This window comes from Lagenorhynchus albirostris, chromosome 9, assembly GCF_949774975.1.
Source record: "Lagenorhynchus albirostris chromosome 9, mLagAlb1.1, whole genome shotgun sequence".
Classification (NCBI taxonomy): Eukaryota; Metazoa; Chordata; class Mammalia; order Artiodactyla; family Delphinidae; genus Lagenorhynchus; species Lagenorhynchus albirostris.
Genome location: NC_083103.1, coordinates 775,001 through 800,894, shown reverse-complemented (window position 1 = coordinate 800,894; position 25,894 = coordinate 775,001). Strand labels below are relative to the sequence as shown.

The 25,894-nt window shown below is 62.6% G+C and overlaps 1 protein-coding gene across 1 annotated transcript in view; it reads right to left on the bottom strand.

Moving 5' to 3' along the window:
• Window positions 1–22,405, bottom strand: part of LOC132525978 (mucin-5B-like) — a 79,759-nt gene extending 57,354 nt beyond the window's left edge. Inside the window, exons 1-16 of the mRNA XM_060159604.1 lie at window positions 22,333–22,405; window positions 20,663–20,737; window positions 19,598–19,657; window positions 19,161–19,422; window positions 18,727–18,841; window positions 18,272–18,362; window positions 17,391–17,500; window positions 17,056–17,269; window positions 16,834–16,959; window positions 16,493–16,610; window positions 16,080–16,218; window positions 15,736–15,846; window positions 15,263–15,332; window positions 15,015–15,152; window positions 14,770–14,934; window positions 653–659 (exon numbers count right to left, since the gene is read on the bottom strand). Coding sequence (XP_060015587.1) covers window positions 653–659; window positions 14,770–14,934; window positions 15,015–15,152; window positions 15,263–15,332; window positions 15,736–15,846; window positions 16,080–16,218; window positions 16,493–16,610; window positions 16,834–16,959; window positions 17,056–17,269; window positions 17,391–17,500; window positions 18,272–18,362; window positions 18,727–18,841; window positions 19,161–19,422; window positions 19,598–19,657; window positions 20,663–20,737; window positions 22,333–22,405 — 1,874 coding nt within the window. The remainder of the gene's footprint in view (window positions 1–652; window positions 660–14,769; window positions 14,935–15,014; window positions 15,153–15,262; window positions 15,333–15,735; window positions 15,847–16,079; window positions 16,219–16,492; window positions 16,611–16,833; window positions 16,960–17,055; window positions 17,270–17,390; window positions 17,501–18,271; window positions 18,363–18,726; window positions 18,842–19,160; window positions 19,423–19,597; window positions 19,658–20,662; window positions 20,738–22,332) is intronic.
• Window positions 22,406–25,894: the final 3,489 nt, after the last annotated feature.

Here is a 25,894-nt window from a genome sequence, read left to right as displayed (position 1 = left end):
CCCCCTTTATAGGCAACAGATTCTCAACCTCGGGCCCCACGCTCCTGGCGCCCCCTCCCAGAAGTTCTGGAGGACCAGAAATGGCCGCTCGCCATGGTCAGCCTACGTCAGCCGAGGGGCCACCAATGGCCACTCGCCATGGTCAGCCTACATCAGCCGAGGGGCCACCAATGGCCGCTCGCCATGGTCAGCCTACGTCAGCCATGGGGCCACCAGTGGCCGCTCGCCATGGTCAGCCTACGTCAGCCGAGGGGCCACCAACCTTCATGCACCCTTGACGCCACAGCCTACTTTGAATGATGCGGAGGGTCCCTGCCCTGGCCGCCCCGAGCCCCCGAGAAGGGCAGAAAAGGTGAGGTTACCGTTCTTGGGGGGACTGCATTTGGGCATCCTCCCTGAGTAACGGACACAGAGGCAGAAGGGGAGGACACTGGCGTGGAGGTGGCCGGGGCGGGAGGTGGTGTGCTGGTGGGACAGGTGTGGTCAGTCCGCCTGACCACGTGGCAGTGCAGGCTGCAAAGGGCATAATAGCAGTGCCCGGAGAGGTCCGTCTGCTGGTAAATGATGGATCCTGCAAGAAAAGGAACGGGAGGGCACTAGGAGAGCCAAGAAGCGATCACCAGGAAGGACTCTAACCAGGCTGGTGGTCCACCTGGGTGCTGGGCTGGCAGGTGGCCTTCCTTCCCAGGTGTAGATGGCATATCCTCAGAGACGGCTTACTGCCTTCCTATACAAAAGACCTAGCCCTTTCGCAAAGACAAGGCACCCCTCCCTCCCCTTAACACCATAGTTTTGTGAACAGGACAACAGTGACCAGGGTCAGCACACACCACACACCCAGGTAGAGTACACATACCTGCGGAGTATAACCTGGACGCCACACTGCAGTAGCACGTGGATGTGGAGGGCGCTGCGGAGCTAGGGGAGGTCACCAGGGAAACCGTGGGGGTGGTGGACTCTGGAGAGAGTGAGGGCTGGGGACTTGCAGTCACAGAGCTGACAGGGCAGCCTTTCTGGGGCTCACAGCACAGCACGCGCACCTCGTAGTTGAGGCACATCCTGAACTTGCCCTTCTGGTCCCGGTTCCGACACACCAAGCCCACTTCCAGGCTGCACTGCACCACCTGGCCCAGCGTCTGGATGCCGACGTCTGGGTGGTTCTCGGCTCGGCACTCCAGGGCGCTGATGTATTCGGGTCGGCGGCAGATCTTCTCTCCTCTTCTGACGATGTTGCTGTAGGTTTCAAAGTCTCCTCCGTGGGGCCCAGGAGATGGGAAGTCCTCATCGAACCACTTGGTCCATGTGCACTGTGGCTGGCAGGAGGTGGTCCAGGGTTGGGAGTGGGTTGTTTCAGGTATAGAGACAAAAGTTGTGCTGGTTGTAGGAGCGGTGGTTGGGCCCATTGTCTCCACAGTGTTGGTGCTGGTTGTAGGAGCTGTGGTTGGGCCCATTGTCTCCACAGCGGTGGTGCTGGTTGTAGGAGCTGTGGTTGGGCCGGTTGTCTCCACAGTGGTGGCGTTGGTTGTAGGAGCTGTGGTTGGGCCGGTTGTCTCCACAGTGGTGGCGCTGGTTGTAGGAGCTGTGGTTGGGCCGGTTGTCTCCACAGTGGTGGTGCTGGTTGTAGGAGCTGTGGTTGGGCCGGTTGTCTCCACAGTGGTGGTGCTGGTTGTAGGAGCTGTGGTTGGGCCGGTTGTCTCCACAGTGGTGGTGCTGGTTCTACGAACTGTGGTTGGACTGGTTGTCTCCACAGTGGTGGTACTGGTTGTAGGAGCTGTGGTTGGGCCGGTTGTCTCCACAGTGGTGGTGCTGGTTGTAGGAGCTGTGGTTGGACCAGTTGTCTCCACAGTGGTGGTGCTGGTTGTAGGAGCTGTGGTTGGGCTGGTTGTCTCCACAGTGGTGGTGCTGGTTCTACGAGCTGTGGTTGGGCTGGTGGTCTCCACAGTGGTGGTGCTGGTTCTACGAGCTGTGGTTGGACTGGTTGTCTCCACTGTGCTGATGCTGGTTGTAGGAGCTGTGGTTAAGCTGGATGTCTCCACAGTGGTGGCGCTGGTTGTAGGAGCTGTGGTTGGGCCGGTTGTCTCCACAGTGGTGGTGCTGGTTGTAGGAGCTATGGTTGGGCCGGATGTCTCCACAGTGGTGGTGCTGGTTGTAGGAGCTGTGGTTGGGCCGGTTGTCTCCACAGTGGTGGTGCTGGTTCTACGAGCTGTGGTTGGGCTGGTTGTCTCCACAGTGGTGGTGCTGGTTCTACGAGCTGTGGTTGGACTGGTTATCTCCACAGTGCTGGTGCTGGTTGTAGGAGCTGTGGTTAAGCTGGATGTCTCCACAGTGGTGGTGCTGGTTGCAGGAGCTGTGGTTGGGCCGGTTGTCTCCACAGTGGTGGTGCTGGTTGTAGGAGCTGTGGTTGGGCCGGTTGTCTCCACAGTGGTGGCGCTGGTTGTAGGAGCTGTGGTTGGACCAGTTGTCTCCACAGTGGTGGTGCTGGTTGTAGGAGCTGTGGTTGGGCCGGTTGTCTCCACAGTGGTGGTGCTGCTTATAGGCACTGCGGTTGAACTGGTTGTCTGCACCGTGGTTGCACTGGATGTGGTCTCATGGAAGGTGGTCCCTGTCTGGCTGGTGACACTCACACTTGAGGTGCTGGGAACTGTGACACGTGTGACAGGGCAGCCTTTCTGGGGCTCACAGCACAGCACGCGCACCTCGTAGTTGAGGCACATCCTGAACTTGCCCTTCTGGTCCCGGTTCCGACACACCAAGCCCACTACCGGGCTGCATTGCACCACCTGGCCCAGCGTCTGGATGCCGACGTCTGGGTGGTTCTCGGCTCGGCACTCCAGGGCGCTGATGTACTCGGGTCGGCGGCAGATCTTCTCTCCTCTTCTGACTATGTTGCTGTAGGTTTCAAAGTCTCCTCCGTGGGGCCCAGGAGATGGGAAGTCCTCATCGAACCACTTGGTCCATGTGCACTGTGGCTGGCAGGAGGTGGTCCAGGGTTGGGAGTGGGTTGTTTCAGGTATAGAGACAAAAGTTGTGCTGGTTGTAGGAGCTGTGGTTGGGCTGGTTGTCTCCACAGTGTTGGTGCTGGTTGTAGGAGCTGTGGTTGGGCCCATTGTCTCCACAGTGTTGGTGCTGGTTGTAGGAGCTGTGATTGGGCTGGTTCTCTCCACAGTGGTGGTGCTGGTTGTAGGAGCTGTGGTTGGGCCGGTTGTCTCCACAGTGGTGGTGCTGGTTGTAGGGGCTCTTGTTGGGCCGGTTGTCTCCACAGTGGTGGTGCTGGTTCTATGAGCTGTGGTTGGGCTGGTTGTCTCCACAGTGGTGGTGCCGGTTGTCTCCATAGTGGTGGTGCTGGTTGTAGGAGCTGTTGTTGGGCCGGTTGTCTCCACAGTGGTGGTGCTGGTTGTAGGAGCTGTGGTTGGGCCGGTTGTCTCCACAGTGGTGGTGCTGCTTATAGGCACTGCGGTTGAACTGGTTGTCTGCACCGTGGTTGCACTGGATGTGGCCTCATGGAAGGTGGTCCCTGTCCTGCTGGTGACACTCACACTTGAGGTGCTGGAGACTGTGACATGTGTGACAGGGCAGCCTTTCTGGGGCTCACAGCACAGCACGCGCACCTCGTAGTTGAGGCACATCCTGAACTTGCCCTTCTGGTCCCGATTCCGACACACCAAGCCCACTTCCAGGCTGCACTGCACCACCTGGCCCAGCGTCTGGATGCCGACGTCTGGGTGGTTCTCGGCTCGGCACTCCAGGGCGCTGATGTACTCGGGTCGGCGGCAGATCTTCTCTCCTCTTCTGACGATGTTGCTGTAGGTTTCAAAGTCTCCTCCGTGGGGCCCAGGAGATGGGAAGTCCTCATCGAACCACTTGGTCCATGTGCACTGTGGCTGGCAGGAGGTGGTCCAGGGTTGGGAGTGGGTTGTTTCAGGTATAGAGACAAAAGTTGTGCTGGTTGTAGGAGCAGTGGTTGGGCTGGTTGTCTCCACAGTGTTGGTGCTGGTTGTAGGAGCTGTGGTTGGACCAGTTGTCTCCACAGTGTTGGTGCTGGTTGTAGGAGCTGTGGTTGGGCTGGTTGTCTCCACAGTGGTGGTGCTGGTTCTACGAGCTGTGGTTGGGCTGGTTGTCTCCACAGTGGTGGTACTGGTTGTAGGAGCTGTGGTTGGGCCGGTTGTCTCCACAGTGGTGGTGCTGGTTGTAGGAGCTGTGGTAGGACCAGTTGTCTCCACTGTGGTGGTGCTGGTTGTAGGAGCTGTGGTAGGGCTGGTTGTCTCCACAGTGGTGGTGCTGGTTCTACGAGCTGTGGTTGGACTGGTTGTCTCCACAGTGGTGGTGCTGGTTGTAGGAGCTATGGTTGGGCCGGATGTCTCCACAGTGGTGGTGCTGGTTGTAGGAGCTGTGGTTGGGCCGGTTGTCTCCACAGTGGTGGTGCTGGTTGTAGGAGCTGTGGTTGGGCTGGTTGTCTCCACAGTGGTGGTGCTGGTTCTACGAGCTGTGGTTGGACTGGTTATCTCCACAGTGCTGGTGCTGGTTGTAGGAGCTGTTGTTAAGCTGGATGTCTCCACAGTGGTGGTGCTGGTTGCAGGAGCTGTGGTTGGGCCGGTTGTCTCCACAGTGGTGGTGCTGGTTGTAGGAGCTGTGGTTGGGCCGGTTGTCTCCACAGTGGTGGCGCTGGTTGTAGGAGCTGTGGTTGGACCAGTTGTCTCCACAGTGGTGGTGCTGGTTGTAGGAGCTGTGGTTGGGCCGGTTGTCTCCACAGTGGTGGTGCTGCTTATAGGCACTGCGGTTGAACTGGTTGTCTGCACCGTGGTTGCACTGGATGTGGCCTCATGGAAGGTGGTCCCTGTCTGGCTGGTGACACTCACACTTGAGGTGCTGGGAACTGTGACACGTGTGACAGGGCAGCCTTTCTGGGGCTCACAGCACAGCACGCGCACCTCGTAGTTGAGGCACATCCTGAACTTGCCCTTCTGGTCCCGGTTCCGACACACCAAGCCCACTACCGGGCTGCATTGCACCACCTGGCCCAGCGTCTGGATGCCGACGTCTGGGTGGTTCTCGGCTCGGCACTCCAGGGCGCTGATGTACTCGGGTCGGCGGCAGATCTTCTCTCCTCTTCTGACGATGTTGCTGTAGGTTTCAAAGTCTCCTCCGTGGGGCCCAGGAGATGGGAAGTCCACATTGAACCACTTGGTCCATGTGCACTGTGGCTGGCAGGAGGTGGTCCAGGGTTGGGAGTGGGTTGTTTCAGGTATAGAGACAAAAGTTGTGCTGGTTGTAGGAGCAGTGGTTGGGCTGGTTGTCTCCACAGTGTTGGTGCTGGTTGTAGGAGCTGTGGTTGGACCAGTTGTCTCCACAGTGGTGGTGCTGGTTGTAGGAGCTGTGGTTGGGCTGGTTGTCTCCACAGTGGTGGTGCTGGTTCTACGAGCTGTGGTTGGACTGGTTTTCTCCACAGTGGTGGTGCTGGTTGTAGGAGCTATGGTTGGGCTGGATGTCTCCACAGTGGTGGTGCTGGTTGTAGGAGCTGTGGTTGGGCCGGTTGTCTCCACAGTGGTGGTGCTGGTTCTACGAGCTGTGGTTGGGCTGGTTGTCTCCACAGTGGTGGTGCTGGTTCTACGAGCTGTGGTTGGACTGGTTGTCTCCACAGTGGTGGTGCTGGTTGTAGAAGCTGTGGTTGGACCGTTTGTCTCCACAGTGGTGGTGCTGGTTGTAGGAGCTGTGGTTGGGCCGGTTGTCTCCACAGTGGTGGTGCTGGTTGTAGGAGCTGTTGTTGGGCCGGTTGTCTCCACAGTGGTGGTGCTGGTTTTAGGAGCTGTGGTTGGGCCGGTTGTCTCCACAGTGGTGGTGCTGCTTATAGGCACTGCGGTTGAACTGGTTGTCTGCACCGTGGTTGCACTGGATGTGGCCTCATGGAAGGTGGTCCCTGTCTGGCTGGTGACACTCACACTTGAGGTGCTGGGAACTGTGACACGTGTGACAGGGCAGCCTTTCTGGGGCTCACAGCACAGCACGCGCACCTCGTAGTTGAGGCACATCCTGAACTTGCCCTTCTGGTCCCGGTTCCGACACACCAAGCCCACTACCGGGCTGCATTGCACCACCTGGCCCAGCGTCTGGATGCCGACGTCTGGGTGGTTCTCGGCTCGGCACTCCAGGGCGCTGATGTACTCGGGTCGGCGGCAGATCTTCTCTCCTCTTCTGACGATGTTGCTGTAGGTTTCAAAGTCTCCTCCGTGGGGCCCAGGAGATGGGAAGTCCACATTGAACCACTTGGTCCATGTGCACTGTGGCTGGCAGGAGGTGGTCCAGGGTTGGGAGTGGGTTGTTTCAGGTATAGAGACAAAAGTTGTGCTGGTTGTAGGAGCAGTGGTTGGGCTGGTTGTCTCCACAGTGTTGGTGCTGGTTGTAGGAGCTGTGGTTGGACCAGTTGTCTCCACAGTGGTGGTGCTGGTTGTAGGAGCTGTGGTTGGGCTGGTTGTCTCCACAGTGGTGGTGCTGGTTCTACGAGCTGTGGTTGGACTGGTTTTCTCCACAGTGGTGGTGCTGGTTGTAGGAGCTATGGTTGGGCTGGATGTCTCCACAGTGGTGGTGCTGGTTGTAGGAGCTGTGGTTGGGCCGGTTGTCTCCACAGTGGTGGTGCTGGTTCTACGAGCTGTGGTTGGGCTGGTTGTCTCCACAGTGGTGGTGCTGGTTCTACGAGCTGTGGTTGGACTGGTTGTCTCCACAGTGGTGGTGCTGGTTGTAGAAGCTGTGGTTGGACCGTTTGTCTCCACAGTGGTGGTGCTGGTTGTAGGAGCTGTGGTTGGGCCGGTTGTCTCCACAGTGGTGGTGCTGGTTGTAGGAGCTGTTGTTGGGCCGGTTGTCTCCACAGTGGTGGTGCTGGTTTTAGGAGCTGTGGTTGGGCCGGTTGTCTCCACAGTGGTGGTGCTGCTTATAGGCACTGCGGTTGAACTGGTTGTCTGCACCGTGGTTGCACTGGATGTGGCCTCATGGAAGGTGGTCCCTGTCTGGCTGGTGACACTCACACTTGAGGTGCTGGAGACTGTGACATGTGTGACAGGGCAGCCTTTCTGGGGCTCACAGCACAGCACGCGCACCTCGTAGTTGAGGCACATCCTGAACTTGCCCTTCTGGTCCCGATTCCGACACACCAAGCCCACTTCCAGGCTGCACTGCACCACTTGGCCCAGCGTCTGGATGCCGACGTCTGGGTGGTTCTCGGCTCGGCACTCCACCGCCCTCGGTGCTCGGCAAACCCGGTACCCATAGGCACGGAGGTTCTCCAGCGTGTCGAAGTCACCGCTGTCTATGCCCCTTCCCGGACGGCTGACATCCAGCCATGGCGACCACTGGCATTCCTCCCCACAGTGGGGCCGGGACGAGGGCGGGGCGGAGGCTGTGGGAGGGGTTGGTCCAGGGGATGTGCCCGGGGTGGTGGCCGGGGCCGAGCTCGGAGCGTGTGTTGTCTTTTCGGACGGGCTGGGGTGTGTGCTGGGTGGAAGCGTCGAGCTCACGACTGAGGGCAGGAGAGAAAGGGCGAGCGTCAGGGGCCAGGGCTCCCCACACTCCTTGAGGACAGCCCCCCCGCCCCCTCTGTCAGTGTCAGCTGCCTGTCTGTCTCCACCCATGACGGGAACTTGGGAGACAGGGCAGTCGCCAAGCGTCCGGGATATGCCCAAACCTGGCAGGGGTAAAGCTCACTGCAGCTGAGTCAAGGGGTGAATTAAGCGCCCCGGAATCTAAAGCCAGAGCTACAGGGGCTCTTCACCCTCGGGGGAAGCTCTAATAAGGCCCTAAGTCACCCTTAGAAGAGGTTAGGACGCGGAGGTGCCTGGCCCTGGTGCGATGCAAGGCGATCGGAGAGCAGTGGATCCAGGCAGGGACTCCCCAGCCGGCTTCCCGTGGTCCTCTCCCCAGGAGCTAACCTGGGGTACCTTTGCTCACAGCCCCTGCCCCATGCTGGGTGCCGCAGCCCTGAGAGCATGACTGGGGACACGGGTCCTGCCAGCCTCGCGGTGGCTGCGGGCTGACCGGCACAGGGACATGCCCTCTGTCCCGTCCCGGCTCCTTCCTGCCGCTCGGGGCCAGGGGTGGGGGGACGGCACCACCCGGTCGGCACCCCGCCTGTCTGCCTTACCGATCGGTGTAGAGAAGGCGAAGGTGGTTTGGGGGGTGGGGGTGGTAGTGTTGCAGTCTTCGACCCTCCTCTCGATGGTGCCGTTAGCCCCACAGTGGGCGAAGATGCAGCCCCCCGTGCCGTCTGTCGTGTGGTAGATGACTTCCCTGGGACGGAAGCGCCTCCCGTCGTAGGTGCAGACACAGGCTGTGGGGAGGACAGCAGCCAGGCGGTTAGGGGGCCGGGGCGCAGGCGGGGACCCGAGACCCCGGGCGCAAGGAGGGCCGCCCACCACTCACCCTCAGAGTGGTAGGTGCACTGCACGCCGCTCTCGGTGCAAACGCTGGCGACAGAAGGGAGATGAGTCTGGGGGTGGAGACTCACCCAGGGGCAGGCAGGCAGGGGAAGCCCCACTGGGGTCCCTGGGGGCCACGCCTCAGCCCCAGAGGTCACGCCCTCTCAGGGAGCCCTTCCTATCAATGACCAGAGAAGGCAGCTCGAGCATGGCCACTGAGCCCCCTGGACCTTCTGAAGGCCACTCCCTCTCCAGGGTGTCTTCCCAGAGGTCCTTGGGCCGTGTCATGACTCAGCTTCCCCTCTGGCCCCTTTCTTCACCCCCAGACCCCCCACCCTCATCCTGCATAAAGGAAGCTCCCTGTTGGACCCCACAGAAAACCCAGGCTGGGGGACCCTCTGGCCCTGAAGGAGGGAGGCTCTGCTGGGGGGTGGCCAGTTGGGGCCTTTCCGCAGTAGCGGAGGGCTGGGCGAATCCCCCACGTGCTCCAGGGTCCTCGCGGCTCCCGCCAAGCGCCTCACCAGTAGTGGCAGTTCTTTTCCGTTGGCACCACAGAGCCCGGCCGGTAGGACTTGCCCTGGACGCGGCAGGGCAGTGGTGGGGTCGGGGTTGGGCATGAAGCTACACATCGCATCTGGTCCTCATCGAAGATGGGGGCCTCTGATGGGCACTTGGGGTAGCAGCCTGGGGACCAGAGAGGCCTGAGTCCCAGCCACACCAACTGCCCAGTGCCTCAGCCCCGCCTCGACTCAGCCCCCAGCCCTGGACCCCACCACGCCATGGGGAGCTTGAGGCTATGGCCGCAAAAGCACCCCGAGGGGTCAGGAGCCGCCCAGCCTGGATCCCCAGGACAAACCTTGGCCCCAACCACCGTCTCCCCAGCATGGCCCCGCCCAGACCAGCAGGGCAGCAGCGCACCTTCCAGGCCACGGACGTCGTGCAGGTACTGGCCGCGGGGGTTCCGGCAGGTCCTCAGGTAGGGGGCCCCGCAGGGCTGGTAGTGCCACTCGCAGTGGCCCTTGGGGTTGTAGTAGTCGCAGAAGAGGGCTGCGGACAACGGGCGCGGGCTCAGGGCCAGGCGCTCGGCCCAGGGGGCCCCAGGTGGAGTGCCGCCCTTGCAAGGACAGCCCCGGGGGCTCCCCCGTAGCCCGGTCCTTGACCAAGTCCTGCGAGCTGTTCTGAAGACGCGTCCCTCCTCTGTGCCTCCCGGACGCGGCTTCAGAGGACATGGGCCTGGGATGCCCAGGGGCAAGGGGGGGCAGTGGGGAGGGGGGCTGGCTGGCTTGTCAGGGACGCCCACCCACTGCGGCCAGGCTCCATGGAGGGGGGGTGCTCTGCTGATTCCCTTCAAGCCCTTCCTCCCCTCGCACATTCAATACCACTCTTGTCACTCTCTGTGTCTCCGCCCCACCCCGACGGACACATCCGTGGGCACTCACGGCAGATGTCCGGGGTCCGCCAGGACACGCACACACCCGCTTCGTGGCAGGCCTGGGCGTAGGCGGCCACGGCCGTGCAGAAACACTCGCAGTCACCCCCCGAGTCGCAGGCGCACGCGTCGCTCACGCAGGCCTCGTAGTACCTGGCCGATTCCACCTACAGGAGAGAGGGGCTTCAGATGCCAAGGGACCCACCATCCCTGTGGGCTCCGGGGAATCAGTGCAGCTGGTGTCGGCCTGGGCCGGTTTCCCCTGGAGCTCGTTGTCCCACGAGGCCGGCCAGACGGGTCCTCAGGGCCACAGTGGGCCCTAGAGGGCGGCAAAGAGCCACTGCTCCCATTTCTGTCCCTTCTTCCCCAGGTGCCTGGAGGAGCGCCCAGCGTACGTGGGCGTGGCAGGCGCTGAAGGTGGCGCTGTTGATGATGCTGCACTGCTTCTGGGCCCAGGACTTGCGGTACGGGTTGGCGGTGCAGGGGTCCTTGGGGGCCTGGGCGTCCGGGCAGGACGGGGAGAATTTCCAGCTGTTGCCGAACTCCAGCACGTCGCCCACCACGGACTGGCTCCGCGTGGTGAAGTCGTTGAGGGCGTTGTCGTCAAAGTTCCCGCACAGCCCGCAGACCCTCCCCTGTGGACGGACAGACGTAGAGACGGCGCAGGCTCAGGGCAAGCGCAGGAGGGGCCCTGCGACCTCACTCGCTCCTCCCAACCCTGGGGCCCTCAGGAAGAGCCCCACTGGGCTCTGAAGTCTCCAGGAGGGGAGGGCACAGAAGAAGCAGCCTAGTGGCTACGGAGTGTCCCCCAAAGACAGGCTCAGGTCCTGACCCGGGACCCACGAGTTGGCCCAAAGCGGAAGGAGGGTCTCTGCGGATGCAATCCAGTTAGGATGAGGGCATCCTGGACTGGGGTGGCTGATCCAGTGGCCGGCGTCCTTACAGGACGAGGGACACACACAGAGTGAAGACAGTAAAGGGACGTCGTATGCAGAGGTTGGGCTGACGGGGCGCCTGGGGCCACGGAAGCTGGAGGAGGCGGGAAGGATCCTCCCCTCGAGCCTCTGGAGGGAACGTGGCCCTGGGGCACCTGGTTGGACTTAGTGTCCAGACTGCGAGAGAAGGGCCACCAGTTAGGGATCGTTTCTCCCAGCAGCTGCAGGACCCGGACACGGCCGAGGGTCTCCTACTGTCACCTCCTCTCTGTCTCTCTGCCTCTCGGTTTCTGTCTGTCTGTCTCTCTGTCTCTCTATATCTCTCTGTGTCTCTTTGTCTGTCTCTCTGTCTCTCTATAACTCTGTGTCTCTCTGTTTTTCTATCATCTCTCTCTGTCTCTGTGTCTCTCTGTTTTTCTATCATCTCCTCTGTCTCTCCCCCACCCGCACCCCCGTCTCCGGCCGGCCCTTGGTCTGGGGTGAGGGCGTCGCCCTTCCTGGGCAGGGCCTCACCTTGAACTCGGGGCTGAGCCTGAGGAAGATGCTGGTTCCCTTGTCCCACAGCAACACCAGGCTGACATCCGTGTCTACCACCAGGTAGTTGCCCATCTGGCGAATGGAGAAGGGCGGCAGCTGCCCCTCTTCCTTCTCGATCACCTCCATGTTCCCGTCACTCAGCTTCAGCTCGTAGCTCTGTGTGGGGCAGGATCAGCGAGTGTCTGGGTGAGGACCCTGGCTACCTGTCGAACGGGTCCATGGCCCTGCGGCCCCTGTCCCAGCTCGGCCATGGGAGCGCGGCCTTCCTGGGGGCTCCCCACCAAGGCCCCCACCCACTGCTCACCCCCAGGAAGATCTTGATGGCCTTGGAGCAGGTGGTCCCCGTGGTGCCACAGGGGACGTTCTCGGTGATGACATGGAAGCCGTCCTGGGCGCTGCCGTCCCCCCCACAGTGGTCCTAGGGAGGCCGGGATGGGACTGAGCGCACACCGCGGGACAGCACAGCAGGGCTGCGGGGCGGCGGGAGGGCTCGGTAGCCATACCTGAAGCAGCGTGTACTCGCAGTCCCCGCTGAAGCTGTAGCGCTGCCCATCGAAGGTGCGGTAGTGGCCGTCGCCGTACACCGCGCAGGTGGCCGGGCAGGGCTGGTCTGTGCACTGCCACATCCTGCTCTTACAGGTGCTGGGCAGGGGCGGCAGGCATCAGGCCCAAACCTCCCTCCTGGAGGCCCAGCTGCCTGCCTGGGCGGGGGCAGGACTTGCCGGCCAGGCTGTACCTCCCGCTTCAGGGAACCCTCCCCCAGGTGGGGTCCGAGCCCCTCCCCGTACCAGGTGTTGCAGCCCACCCGGATGACCTGGCCCGGCTTGTAGCTGGCCTCGTTGTGCACACAAGGGCAGTCGGACACAGGGATGCAGCCGCCGTCGCCAGTGGCCACCAGCCCGTGGGGACACACACAGCCAGGCACACACTGGGAGCTGTACTATGGGGGGGGAGCAGACACAGCTTAGTGGACCCCCAGGGCCTGCAGCGGGGCCACAGGGATACAGGACCAGCAGCCTGCGGGCAGGGGTCCCCTGGGGCCGGTGAGTGGGCTTCTCCACAGGTGCCCATGGGGGCCGAGCAGTGTGGGGTTGTTGGAGGGGGGTCACTGGGGACACTTACACAGTCCATGTCCAGGGTGTGGCAGCTCTTCTGACAGCCAGCCCCAGCGGCCCCAGGCGTGGTATTGTGGCAGTCGAAGTAGACCATGGGTGGGGTACAGACTGGCGAGGGAGGGGCCATTCAGGGGACCCTGACGCCACCTACCAGGCTCGCTTGAGGGACGTGTCTCCCGACGGCAGAATTTAGCCGCCCCGGGGTGAGCGTGTGAGTGCGTGGGCAGGGTGCCCACACTGCTGAGCCCAGAGACGCTGATTGACACCCAGCAGCCTCGCTGACTTGTGGGCATTTAACCCCGTGATTAGGTAACTTTATGCAGAGATAACCGAGGGCCCCCTCCCCCACTCCGGGCTCACCTGGAGCTGGGGCATGGCCTCCAATGCAGGTCAGTGTGCCCTGGGTGCAGGTGCTGCAAGGAGAGAGTGGTCAGAGAGCCCCCCAGCCTCGCCCACGCCACCCACTCAGCAGGGGCTCTTACCAGACGACCCCCTGCTCGTGTGTCGACTCCCCATTGGGGACCACGGAGCCCCCATGGTAGCAGGGGCAGCTGGTGGCCGGCACACACTGGTCCGTATCATCCAGGAAGGTGCCGTCAGGGCAGGTGCAGCCGTCCACGGGGACGAAGCTGATGCTGCAGGTGACGTCCGCGTCACTCCGGGCCCGGCAGGTGGGCTGGCAGGTGCTGATGTTGTAGAGGTAGGTCAGCGACTGGGGGCAGGTGGTCATGGCCTTTGCTGCACGATGCCAGGAGGGGGTAGCACTCAGGACAGGGCCGGCCCCCCGGCTTCCCTGTTCCCGCCAAGCCCTTCGTCCTTGATGGGGTCCCGGGGCACTGGCCTGGGCGCTCCTTGGCCTCTGAGCCTGGTTGGGGGACGGGGGCCATGGGACATCCGCCCTGGGACACTCACTGCACATGCCGTCCCGCCAGCCGCCAAGCAGCACGCCCCGGGCGGCGCAGGCCCACACGTAGGAGGACAGGGCCGCGCACATGCAGTCCTCACTCTTCTCACAGTTGCACGTGTCAAACATGCAGTTCTGTGGGGGCATCAGGATGTCAGGGACACGAGGCCACACACGGTGAGCTTCCCCCATGCTGCTGCCGGAGCCCCTGCCTCCCCAGGACCCCTCCCCGAGCCTCACGGGGGTCCCACTAACGTGCACAGAGCATCTTGCCATCACGCCCCTGGGCTGGCGGGCGGGGGTGCTGGAAGGACCACAGCCCCTCATCTGTGTGACCCAGCGGTCCATCCCTGTGTCAGCCTTAGACACCAGTTTCTCATTTGCACCCTGGGGCCAGCAGGCTACTCACTCCCTGGGTGTAGCCCCTGTGCCTAGCATGGAGCTGGAGGAGAGGACGGACTCAGAACCACAGCAGTGGGTGAGTGAGTGAGTGAGTGATGAATGAGTGAGTAGATGAGTGAGTGGATGAATGAGTGAATGAATGAATGAGTGAGTGGATGAGTGAGTGGATGAATGAGTGAGTGACGAATGAATGAGTGAATGATGAATGAATGAGTGGATGAGTGAGTGGATGAATGAGTGAGTGATGAATGAATGAGTGAATGAATGAGTGAATGAGTGAGTGGATGAGTGAGTGGATGAATGAGTGAGTGATGGATGAATGAGTGAGTGATGAATGAATGAGCGAGTGAGTGATGAATGAATGAGTGAGTGGATGAATGAGTGAATGAATGAGTGAGTGAGTGAATGAGTGAATGAGTGAGTGAATGAGTGAATGAGTGAGTGAATGGGGGTGGGAGAAACTGGAGACTGAGAGACCTGCTGGGCCCAGACGCTGCTGCCATGGCCCCTGGGACCCTGAGGGTGGCCGAGTGGTCCAAGGGCAGAGGCAGGTGGGTGGCATTACCGAGTAGTAGGCGCTGGGGCTCACAGCAGCGTGACACCGGGTGAAGGGGCCGCGGGGGTCTGTCAGCCGCGAGCACCAGTGCTGAGCGTATTTCTCTGTGGACAGAGGAGGGGGGCGGTCAGCGAGGCTGGACGGCCACGTCAGGCGGGAGCTACATGGAGATGAGCAGCTTTCCTTTTAGCCGGCATCCCTTATGCTCCGTGTGAAGGAGTGCCAGGTGTTAGCAGACCTAGGCTGCTTCCTGAGCGGCCCGCGAGCCCGGTCCCCCAGGAGAGCAGGCAAGGAGGGGGCCTCCACTCCCCCCAGCACCCTGATCCTGTCCTCCCGGGGCTCACCGGCCAGAACAACGCATGTGGAGTCCGCCTGTTTACCTACCACCTGACGCCCCCTTCAGGCCGGGCCCCCAAGGAGCGCATGCTCAGACCTCTGGCCCAGGGGCCCCGCACCAGGTTGGCCCGCGGGAATGCTGGACACACATACCGTTCTCCACGCTGAGGGAGCAGGGGTCCTCCAAGCTGTTCTTGACGTTGGGGCAGGCGGCCTGGGTCTTCCAGGTGTTGGCGAAGGCGGCGGCCGTGCCCTCCACCACGCCGCTGATGGTCCGGAAGTCGTCGGCCTGGTTCTGGTTGAAGTTCCCGCACAGGCCTGGGGGCGGGGGTGGCGTGAGGCCCCTGTGTGCTGGGCTGCGGAGGGTGGGCTCGGGTGCTGGGTGGTGACCCTCTTACCGCAGGTCTGCCCCTGGAGCTGGGGCGCCAGCCTCACGAACACCTGCATGACGGGCACCAGCTGGATGTCCAGCTGCAGGCCCAGCTGGGTCTGGGCGATGATGAAGAAGGTGGAGGGTCTGAAGAGCGTGACGTTGGCTGCAGACACAGGGGACCAGGTCTCAGTGGGCGCGAGGGGCGGGGCTGTCAGGGGGTGGGGCTGTCAGGGGGCGGGGCTGTCAGGGGGCGGGGCAGGGAGGCGCCCTCACCTGCCGAGAGGGGCAGCTGGGTGTAGATCTGGTTCACAAACACCGCCCCGCTGGCCTTTACCACGAAGACCTGGAGAAGCACATGACAGGGCTCCCGATGGCCTCCCCAGGGCAGAGGAGGGCTGATGACCTGGCCCCCCATCCCCCAGGCTCAGCCTGCTCCGCTAAGCTTTCCGCGAGGACCGGACCGCTTTTTGGCGACGTGAAAACCAAAGAGATTTACTAAAGTAAAAAAGTCGACTTCAGCAGAGAAGCTTCCTGGCCTCGTGGGGGAGGTGTGGAGGCCCCTTGCCAGCCCCTGAGCTGTTCCCTTTGGGGACCGTCACTCAAAAGACCCACAAGAGGTGGAAGCAGGGAGGCAGTGGGCGGGTCCTCGGGCCATGCCTCGGCCACCTGCTGCCCATGTGGGGTCAAGGGCTCGGGCAGAGGTCGCTTGCCGTGAAGGACACCCCAACCCCAGGGTCTGCACGCACCATGTGCCCCCCGCCCAGGGTCAGCGTCAGGCTCTTCAGGCAGGTCTCGCTGTCGGTCAGTCCACACCTGCGCAGCTCGGCCAGCACGGTGAAGGCGCTGCTGTCACAGGGCTGGAAACACAGGTACTCACGCAAAGCGCAGCGCCCCCAGCCCGCCTCATCCTCTCCCCTCCCCACCATCCGTCCGCCCGCCCAGAGCTCGGGTGGTTTCCTGGAGGACTCGGCGTCGGGGATCCCAAGGTGGCCCCAAATGCGGCACCCACATGCAGCCCAGGCTGGGGAAGGACACGTGGACCCACGACCTGAAAGCCGCTCTGTCCGGGGAGGACCCTGGGGCCATGTACCTTGGCCAGCACGTAGCTGCAGTCCCCGTGTACCGTGTACTGCCTCTCGTCGAACGTGGAGAAGTGGGCACCGCCCAGCACCGAGCAGGTGCCCGGGCACTGCACCTCCTGGCATCTCCACCGGCCCCCAGCGCAGGTGCTGAGAGCAGGGAGCGCCCACGTGGGTGCTGGCCCCCGGGAGCAGCCCGCCCCCCCAAGACGGCAGGTAGACTTGCCCAGGCCTGCCTGCATCACCACATAGACTGGAGCCCATCAGCGCCTGCCCAGAGAGCCACTGGCCTCCACCCGGGGACCCGCGTGGGAGAGGACAAGCCCCCAGAGGGGCCGGCCCGGGCGCATCTAGGGGGACCAGAAGGCAGGGGCCGTCCCTGGGCATCTCCGGGGAAGGGGAGGGCAGGGGCCCAGGGTCCTACCAGTTGGTGCAGTCTGTGGAGTAGCCGGTCCCTGGAGTGTAGGTGGCCCCGTTGTACACACAGGAGCACTGGGGCACCGGGATGCAGCCAGTGTGGCCGACATCATCCAGCACCGTCCCTGCAGAGGCAGGCAGGCCACGTGGCAGGTGCCGGACTGTGCCTGCCATGTGGGTGTGTGGAGGGGACAGGCCCTCTGCCCACAGTGGCCCTGCCCTGGAGGGTTCCTCAGACCCAGGGGTCCAGGGACACCTTGGGCCACGTCAGAGGGGCCTTCCTCCCTGAGCACCTACAATGCATCTGTGTGATTCTGGGGGGCCAGAGGGGGTGGGGCTCCGGCTCACCCTCAGGGCAGAAGCAGCCGGCGACGCAGTGGTCCTCGCAGAGCTGGGAGTGCTCCAGGTTGGAGCAGGTGTCCACGCAGGGTGACCCGCACTCGCGGTACTGCATGTTGAGGGGGCACGTCTGGGCTGCAGGGAAGAGATGGGGCGCATGTCACGCCCTGCCCCTGCCTCCGGCCCGAGAAGGGACGGCATGGCAGGGCCGGGGTCACACAGGGCACTCACGGCAGAGCTGGGGGCCCCGCCAGTCCAGGGGCAGCCCCCCGGCATGGGTGCACTGGCGGGAGTACTCAGCAAGGGTGTGACAGAGGCAGCTGGTGAGGTTGGCCTGGCCACAGTGGCAGAGATCTTGCCGGCAGGCCTCCACGTAGCTGCTGGCGTCCACGAGGGCGGCACAGTCCAAGAACGGCTCGCTGCTCAGCATCTCCTCGCAGATGCCCTGGGGCAAAGCCGGGCACTCAGTCCAGGCTCTGGAACATCCCCTGGCTCACAGCCCCCTCCTCGGCTTGTCCCCGGGGCCGTGGGAGCCGGACGCCACCCCCGTTCACTCTGGGACTTACAAAACCGGTCAAGCAGTTCACGGGGGGCTCAGGGGCAGGGTCCTGACACTGCTCCGTGGGGCCGTCCATCTTCTGCAGATTCCCAAACTCGGTGGCGGTCAGCTTGATGTCTGACAGAAGCACAACACCGGGCTCTTTGCAGGCTCCCAGCGGCCCTCGCTCGGGGCGACCGGGCTACGCCCCTTCCACACCGCCAGTTTAAGCGGCGGCTACACAGGACTTTCGGGGAGTCTGGAGATGAAATGAGGAACTCCCAGGCATTCGGGGCTGCAGGGCAGCGGGTTGAGGTCCGTTAACTGACGCTCCACTGGCCCAGGGCTGGAGAGTGACCCTGGGCCCCTGCCGGCCACTGCTGGGCACGCGGGCAGGCTTCCCCTAAGGGAGTCCCTTACGTGTGGGCTCTGCGTGGGGCTTCATGGGCCTGACAGTGGGGACCCTGGGATCGGGGCTGCAGCGGGTGTGGGTCACATAAAAGGCCACTGCTTGGCAAAGTCTCAAGGGCCAAGAAGCAGAGACAAGGTCTGGATGGAGGCAGGTCTTCGATTTCAGAGGAGGGTGTGTGACGGGCACTGAGAACGGGAGGGCTCAGCGGGGGCTGCCCCGCCGAGAGCGTGTGCTGGGTGGGATGGGGTGGGGGCGAGTGCACGTGAGCGCGCGCCGTGCGTCCGTGTGTGCTGGGGCGTGCCCGAGTCTGTGCACATGCTCGTAGTGTAGGTGCGCGTGCATGCTGGACCTTGAGCGTGTGGGTCTGCATGCACGTGTGGGTGCGTGCACATGTGTTAAGACCGAGACCTCTGACTTGGCACCCTGGAAGGCAGGCTTCCAGGGAGCACAGAGCTGGAGCAGGCGGCAGGGAGGGGAGCTCGCGCCCCGGGGCTTACTGTGGGAGAAGAACTCGTTGAAGACGGGGACGCCATTGAAGTCTCCGCAGAGCCCGCAGGTCTGGTTGGCGTACTTGGGGTCCAGCTCCAGCTGCAATGAGAGGACACATCAGACTCCAGCCGTGCCAGGGACAGCCCCGGACCAGAAGGACAGACGAGGTTCCCCAGGCTGGAGCAGCTGGGCCTTCTCACAGAGGACCCTCCCCATTTGCTCCACACGGCTGGGACCCGGAGCAGGGGCTCTGTCCTGGAGGAAGCTACCCCCACACTCAGGGTCTCCATCAGGGGTGTGGACCCTGGGGCCCCGTTAGCATCTGGGCCCCATCCTCGCTGCCGGGGCCGGAGGTGTCTGGCTTTCCCACCCTCCTTCGCCCAGAGCCCCTTCCTCCCTCCCTGGAGAGGCTGTCAGGCTGGAGGCATGTGCCTGCTCCCCCGAGCCCGGCCCCCCGCCTCACCAGGAGGCTGTCATCCTGGTTCCACATGAAGACCAGGCCCAGCCTGGCCGCCACCTTCACGCCGCTGCTGCGTTGCTCAATGAGGACTCCGGAGCGGCTGAAGGGCAGCTGAATTCTGCGGAGAGAGGGCCCAGCTGAGGCGCCATAGGGCACGAGGGGACGGGCAACATAGGTCTGGACTTCAGGCAGGGAGGGTCCCTTCAGTCACACGTATGACAGGGTCAACATGCCCACAAGAGCCTGGAGCTCTGGCATCAGAAGAACGAGGAAGGGGCCGCTTCCAGGGGCAGAGGGAGAGCCTGAGCCCCTGGGTGGGGCAGGGGGCCGAGCATGGGGGCCTGGGGGGCACCGCTCCGGGACCCACTCTTGGGACAACTGCACTTCCCTCCCCCGACGGCCCAGAAGCATGCTCGCCGTCCAGGGCCCAGACTCACGGGAGGCTGTTGACCAGGACGGAGCCCTTGGTCAGCTCAACGACCATGCCGTCAAGCTTCATGGTGACCCTGCTGGGCGCGGTGGCGTTGGGGCCGGGGCCGCGGCGGAGCTGGAGGTTGAAGTCCTCGTAGGCGGCACCGCAGTGCGCGGAGAAGACGTAGTTGCACAGCCCGGGGAAGCGGAAGATGTCGCCGTCGAAGGTCTTGTAGTGGAAGTCACCCCATGTGCTGCACACCCGCCCGCGGTGCGCCGCGTTCAGGGCTGTGGGCCAAACAGAGCAGGGCCTTTCCGAGGGCGCCGAGTCTGAGACACCCGGACGTCCCGAAACCTGGGCCCTTATCCACCTGGGAAGCTGCGGTCCCCCGGCCCGCCCCCCAGGTGTGACGAGGCAGAGCTCGGCCAACACGGCCCCCCGCCTGGCCTCTCGGGGTCTCACCTCGCACCAGGGGGGTGCTCCTCAGAGGCGGGTGGATGGTCACCCCGCGGAGGGAGTTGCCTGTGGAAACAGGGCGGGTGACGCACAGCCCTCACCCCCACCGCCCAGGCACAGCTCAGCCCCCACGAGAGGCTGTGGCGGCTCCGCGACTGCTCGGGTCTGCCAGACTCTAGATCCGGCTCCGGGTTCTGCCGTGTATATGGCCTCCCGGCCGGTGTGAACACCAAGGCCAGCGGGGACCACTGTGGGCTGAGAGCAGAGCACCCAGGGGCCCCAGCTCTCACACCCCGTGGCCCAGAATGCTGTTTGCACTGGGGCTTCCTTGCTCCCGGAATCTCAAAAATGCCTGAATCAATACCTGGAGACTGTCATGCAGAGTGAAGTAAGTCAGAAACAGAAAAACAAATATCGTATGTTAACACATATTCATGGAATCTAGAAAAAGGTACAGATGAACCAGTTTGCAAGGCAGAAATAAAGACACAGACGTAGAGAACAAACGTATGGACACCAAGCGGGGAAAGGGGGGTGGGATGAATTGGGAGATCGGGATGGACATATATACACTACTATGTATAAACTAGGTAATAACTGAGAAGCTGCTGGAGAGCACAGGGAACTCTACTTCGCTTTGCTGTACAGTAGAAACTAACACAACATTGTAAAACTATACCCCGATTAAAACAACGAACGAACGCATCAGCAGCTACGGGCAATCCCCTGGGTGCTGACGTCAGACACAGGTGCGCCTCCCTGGGAGCCCCTTTTGGGGACATGCAAACTGAGGTGGCTGGGTCTGTCCCCGAGCCTCCCCTTGCTCTGGGGCATCTGGCCGCGCTGTGGGCTGACCCTCACCCGCCCTGCCACCGCTGGAGTATCAGGTGTTAACTCCAGGGAGAAAGGGACATTCTGTGAGCTCCCAGGCAGCCTATCACCCTGTCTCAGCCACGCCAGATGGGGATGGCAAGCAGCCTGCAGGGCCCAAGGCGGGTGACCCATGGCCCTTCAAGGGCTCTTTGACTGCTGGGGCGGGGGGGGGCTCTGACAGGTGGGGGGTCCACTCACCGCCAGGCCCCTGGGGGGCAGGAGGGAGGTCCGGGTACGCATAGCCGAGCTCTGCAGTGCTGTCCTGGGCCTGGCCTTTGGGAAGAGGAGAGGGCGCTGGGCCTGAGCCAGCCAAAGGACAGGCACGTCCCCTCAGAGGATGCACGGAGGGAGGGGCGGAAAGTCCAGATGGTGGGATTCTCTGTGCGGACGGGGGCACTGGGAGGATCTCTTCCAGGCTGCCGAGCCTTGGAGGTCACCCGGGCCCACGGCTGGGCCACCACTCCCTTGACCTCCCCTTCAGGTGGCCCCATGAGCATGTGGGGGTGTCCCCGGCCCCATGAGCATGTGGGGTGACCCCGGCTGGTCTCTCCAGGGGCCATTTCTTTGTTCACTGTTCATTCATGCCCACCGAGTGTCCACCAGGGCCCAGCCGCTGGTCCCCTGCTCGGGACGTAGGGGGACAGGCAGGCAGCCCCCGTCCAGGAGCATCTGCCGAGGGAGCAGACAGTAAAGCCGCGGGTCTGCTGCAGCTGGCCCAGAGCAACCGGAGCTCTGGAGGAAAATTCAGAGCCTGTTGGGGATCTGGGACCAAGAGTGGAGACAGTTGCACCCAAAATGGGGTGCTCGGGCCACTGCACAGGTAGGGGCCCAGCACCGTGGAGGTCAGGTAGGCAGGGCCCAGGGACGGGCAGTGTTGGCCTGGAGGCCACCCCAAGAACCTCATTTCTGGGGTCCTCAGAGGCCGTTCCCAAGGTGCAGAATGTCACCAGACACAGGCTTGCCATGATCCCGCACAGAGCTGGCATGGCAGGGGGTTGCCCAGCCCCCCGCCCAGAAGGGGAGGCCAGCCCTCCTTTGGATGGGGGCTGACCCAGGGAGCACTGCCTCACTCACTGGTGTGCTGGCCCCATTTCTCAGATCACCTGGGACAACCTGGACTCATCCTTGCCATGTGTCCAGGGAACATCCAGTGGGGCAGCCTTGCCTGAGTACTCAAGGGAGAGCTTCCCAGTTCTGAGACTGTCTGGCGGCAGCGGGAGACTGGGGACGGGATGTGTGGGCCGCCTGGGGCAGTGGGGACCTTGGGTAACACGGCATGTTCCCCAAGCTGCCATTCCAGGAGCCTGGGAGCCCCCCCCTCACCCATCCAGGGCCCTGCTATCCCCTGGGAAGCAGAGGAGGGAGGTGCAGGCCCATATGGGAAGGGGCCTCCGAGGACCGTGGGACCTGTGAGCTGCCCTCATCACACCCTCCACCTCGGACTGAGCCCACCACAGAGAAACAGACAGGGAAAGCGAGCTGCTGAACCGGGGATGCACGGTGGGGGGTGGGGGTGTCCCAGGCAGGTGGGCAGCTCTGCCAGGCTGGGCCAGGAGTTCGAGAGTCTGCTCAGACCAGGCTTGGCAGGGGGCAGAGGGCACGTGTGGATGAGATCCTGCAGCCAGGGGCTCATAGATGCTGGGCTGCTCCCAGCCCTAACCCCCACATGGACCCCACAGCCCCCAAGAACCCCTCCCCAGCCCCACAAGCTGGAAGAGCAGCTCACGGATGCACTCAGCTTGACCAGAGCCCAGGACGAGGCCTCAGAGCTGCCTGCTGCCCGCCGGGGGCCAGGGCCACCCTAGGATTTGGGGGGGGCACAGGGGCCATGGTCAGGGCCAGCCTGGGAAAGCCAGCACGAACCTTACCTGTGTGCTGGGCACAGGCCAGAGTGAGGCCTAGGGCCCAGAGCAGGGCCAGCTTCCTCCAGCGGACACCCATGGTGTGTGGGGGAGAAGTCCCCAGGGTGGCCTCTGAGGAGGGCTCTGCGTCTGCAGGAGCCTTTTGTAGTCCCAGAGCTGGCTCCAGCCCCACGGGCCTCACGTGGGAGGGTGGGGCAGGGCCTGTGGTTCCCCTCACGCAGGTAAACAGTGGGCACTGGCTACGGGCTGGCCGGCAGCTGAAGACAGGCAGGGATGGGTGTGTCTGCCAGGTGGGACGTGGTCCCTGAGGGTCCCCCAGTCCTGGCCTCAGGCATCCTCCACCACGCCCCTGCCCCTGGACCTTCCCCAGGCACTCTCCCTTGCCGCCGGACCCCTGAGTTCCTGGCACCTGGAGTGGCCACTGCCATCTTCCCTGCTGCCGGGGCTGCTGTGGCCAGCCCCACCCTCACTGGAGAAGGGCTCAGGGCACGGCACCCCCAGTGACAGGACCCCGCCCCACAGTGCAGCCCCCCGACCAGCACTGCCTGGGAGCCTGGCTGTGCTCCAGCTGGGTGGGTGACCCCAGGCCAGCTCCAGTCACAAGTGGGCCTGTGGCCTTGAGGGGCAGGGATGGCTGAGTTCACTGCGCTGGAGAGATGCCGACTGAACGAGCCCAGAAACTGGCCCAGTGGTCTTGGCTCTGATGGGCTCTGGTTGAGAAAGCGCCCTGGTGTGATGGACACGCAGCCTCAGACAGTGGGCCTATCAGGGAGCCAGGCGCTGCGGCGGGACTTCCGTCCCAGGGGTCCGCACCCCCCCCCCAAGGCTGGGGGCTCCACTGCCACAGGTGAGCCCAGCCAGGAGGCTCTACCTGGGGCGGAGTGGCAGCCAGGTGAGCAAGGTCCCCACCATGCTGGGGCGGGGGCTGGGGCCAGGGGGCTCCCGGGAGCTGCTCTCAGTATTTGCTTCTGCCTCACTTGGGGCCTGTCCCAAGCTCCTTCTTGTCACCTGGTTTTTGGCCCCTGAGCCATCCCCTCCTCGTGCCCCAAATTGGCCCTGGTGCCTGGTAGAAAGAATGCCTCATGCGTAACAGGAGAGTGGGGGAGGGGCATGGTGGGTGAGGGAGTGAGTGAACGAGTGAGTGTGTAAGAGTGAGTGAATGAGTGAGTAATGGGTGAGTGAATGAGTGAATGAGTGAGTGAGGAACGAGTGAATGAATGAGTGAGTGAACGAGTGAGTGAATGAACGAGTGAATGAATGAATGAGTGAGTGAGTGAACGAGTGAGTGTGTAAGAGAGTGAGTAACGGGTGAGTGAATGAGTGAATGAACGAGTGAATGAGTGAGTGAGGAACGAGTGAATGAATGAGTGAACGAGTGAGTGAATGAACGAGTGAATCAATGAATGAGTGAGCGAATGAACGAGTGAATGAATGAATGAGTGAGTGAACGAGTGAGTGTGTGAGAGAGTGAGTGAATGAGTGAGTAATGGGTGAGTGAATGAGTGAGTGAGTGAGTGAATGAATGAGTGAGGAACGAGTGAATGAATGAATGAGCGAGTGAGTGAATGAGTGAATGAATGAGTGAGAGAGTGAATGAATGAGTGAGTGAATGAATGAGCGAGTGAGTGAATGAGTGAATGAGTGAGTGAATGAGTGAGTGAGTGAATGAGTGAGTGAATGAACGAGTGAGTGAATGAATGAGCGAGTGAGTGAATGAATGAGTGAGAGAGCGAATGAACGAGTGAGTGAATGAACGAGTGAGTGAACGAGTGAGTGAGTGAACGAGTGAGTGAACGAGTGAGCGAATGAACGAGTGAACGAGTGAGTGAATGAATGAGTGAGTGAATGAGTGAGTGAGGAACGAGTGAATGAATGAATGAGCGAGTGAGTGATGAATGAGTGAGAGAGTGAATGAATGAGTGAGAGAGTGAGTGAATGAATGAATGAGAGAATGAACGAGTGAGTGAATGAGTGAATGAACAAGTGAATGAATGAATGAGTGAATGAACGAGTGAGTGAATGAGTGAATGAACGAGTGAGTGAATGAGTGAATGAACGAGTGAACGAATGAATGAGTGAGTGAGTGGGTGGGTGGGCGGGTGATCACATAGCAGGGGGCGTGGATGCCGGTTGAAGGGAGCTGGCGCCACCTCCGTGCCCCCCTGCCCCCCCACGCCCCCTGCAGGCTGGTGTATCACATCCTCCCCCTCCCCCGCAGGGCTGCCTGGCTCTAGAGCTTGACAGCACGTCACCTGGTGCTGAGCAGCGCAGGCCCCTAGGGGCAGGCCGAGGGGACCAGTCTGGCTCCGAAGGGCTGTGTGGGTTTTGTGGTTCGGATATTGGACATTGGGAACCAGTGCCTTGGTGGGGAGGCTCAAGGGTCTGCAGACCCAAGCCGAGGGAAGCATGAGTGACACGGGTCTCCCCCCCTCACGACCCCAGGAAGGCAGGGAGGTAACAGGTCAACCAGTGTCCATGCTCCCGGCGTAGGGCACAGGCCTGAGTCCACACCTCGCCCCCGACCCATCTGAGTCACCAGGCACGCCCTGCACCGGGGTTAGCATCCCTTCCCAGGATGGGGGAACCCCATTAAGAGGGACCCATGGAGAGGGGGGTCTGGAGTCGGGGCAGGTGTGGGACCAGGGACCCAGCCTTGAAAACCAGGGGCCTTCTTCCCTGTGACCTCCCCGAGCCCAGTGGGGGCTGTGGAGGGGTGGGGGGCTGGAAAGGGTCCCTTAAAGCAGTGGGGCAGTGATTCCACCCTCCTGCTCTCAGGGGCCTTCACGCTTAGTGAGGGCAGCACAGGGGAAGTGGCACGGCTGGGGTGAGCCTTGGCCACCCTCAGTTTCCTCACCTGAAAAGGGGGTCCATGAAAACCCCTGCAGGAAGAGGGTTCATGTCCAGGGGTTCACAGTAGGGTGCTGTCTGTGGGAAGCGGGAGCCGCACGTGGGGATGCGGCTCGCCCAGGGCGGCGGCCCCAGAAGCCTTTGTCCCCCTGGGCTCCCGGGGGACCGCACAGCCTGCACCTGGGCTGCTGCCAGCCCCCCACCCAGACCTGCTAAACTAGCGGGTTTACTGGGGAGCAAGGCAGTGCCTGTTTGGACAGAGGGCTGGGGTCCAGCGCTGACAGGACCGCCCAAGTGTTGCCATGGCAACAGGAGGACGGTGGAGGGACGTGGGGATGGGATGCAGGCCAGGCCGCTGACTCACTCTGGCAGCTCTGATTTGGGACCAGAAGCGGGCATCAGATAGCTCCTGTTTGTATGGGGGACTGACCCAGGTGAGGATGAAACGCTCATCAGCCCGGATCCGGCCAAGAACAGGGCCCCACGGGTGGGCAAGGAGCCTATGGGTGGAAGGTGCGAGTCCAGCGCTTTCCTCTTGGGGTGGGTGGTGTCCTGGGACCCCCGGGGGCAGCATGTTCCTCACAGCTCTCTCCTCGGACACATGACATGATGGAGAAGCGGCCCCCACGACCCTCAGGACCCTGGGCTGCCTGACCCTGACCCTGATCCTGACCCTGGCCTAGCCCAGCCCAGCTGTTCCTGGCCAAGGTGGCCAAGGCAG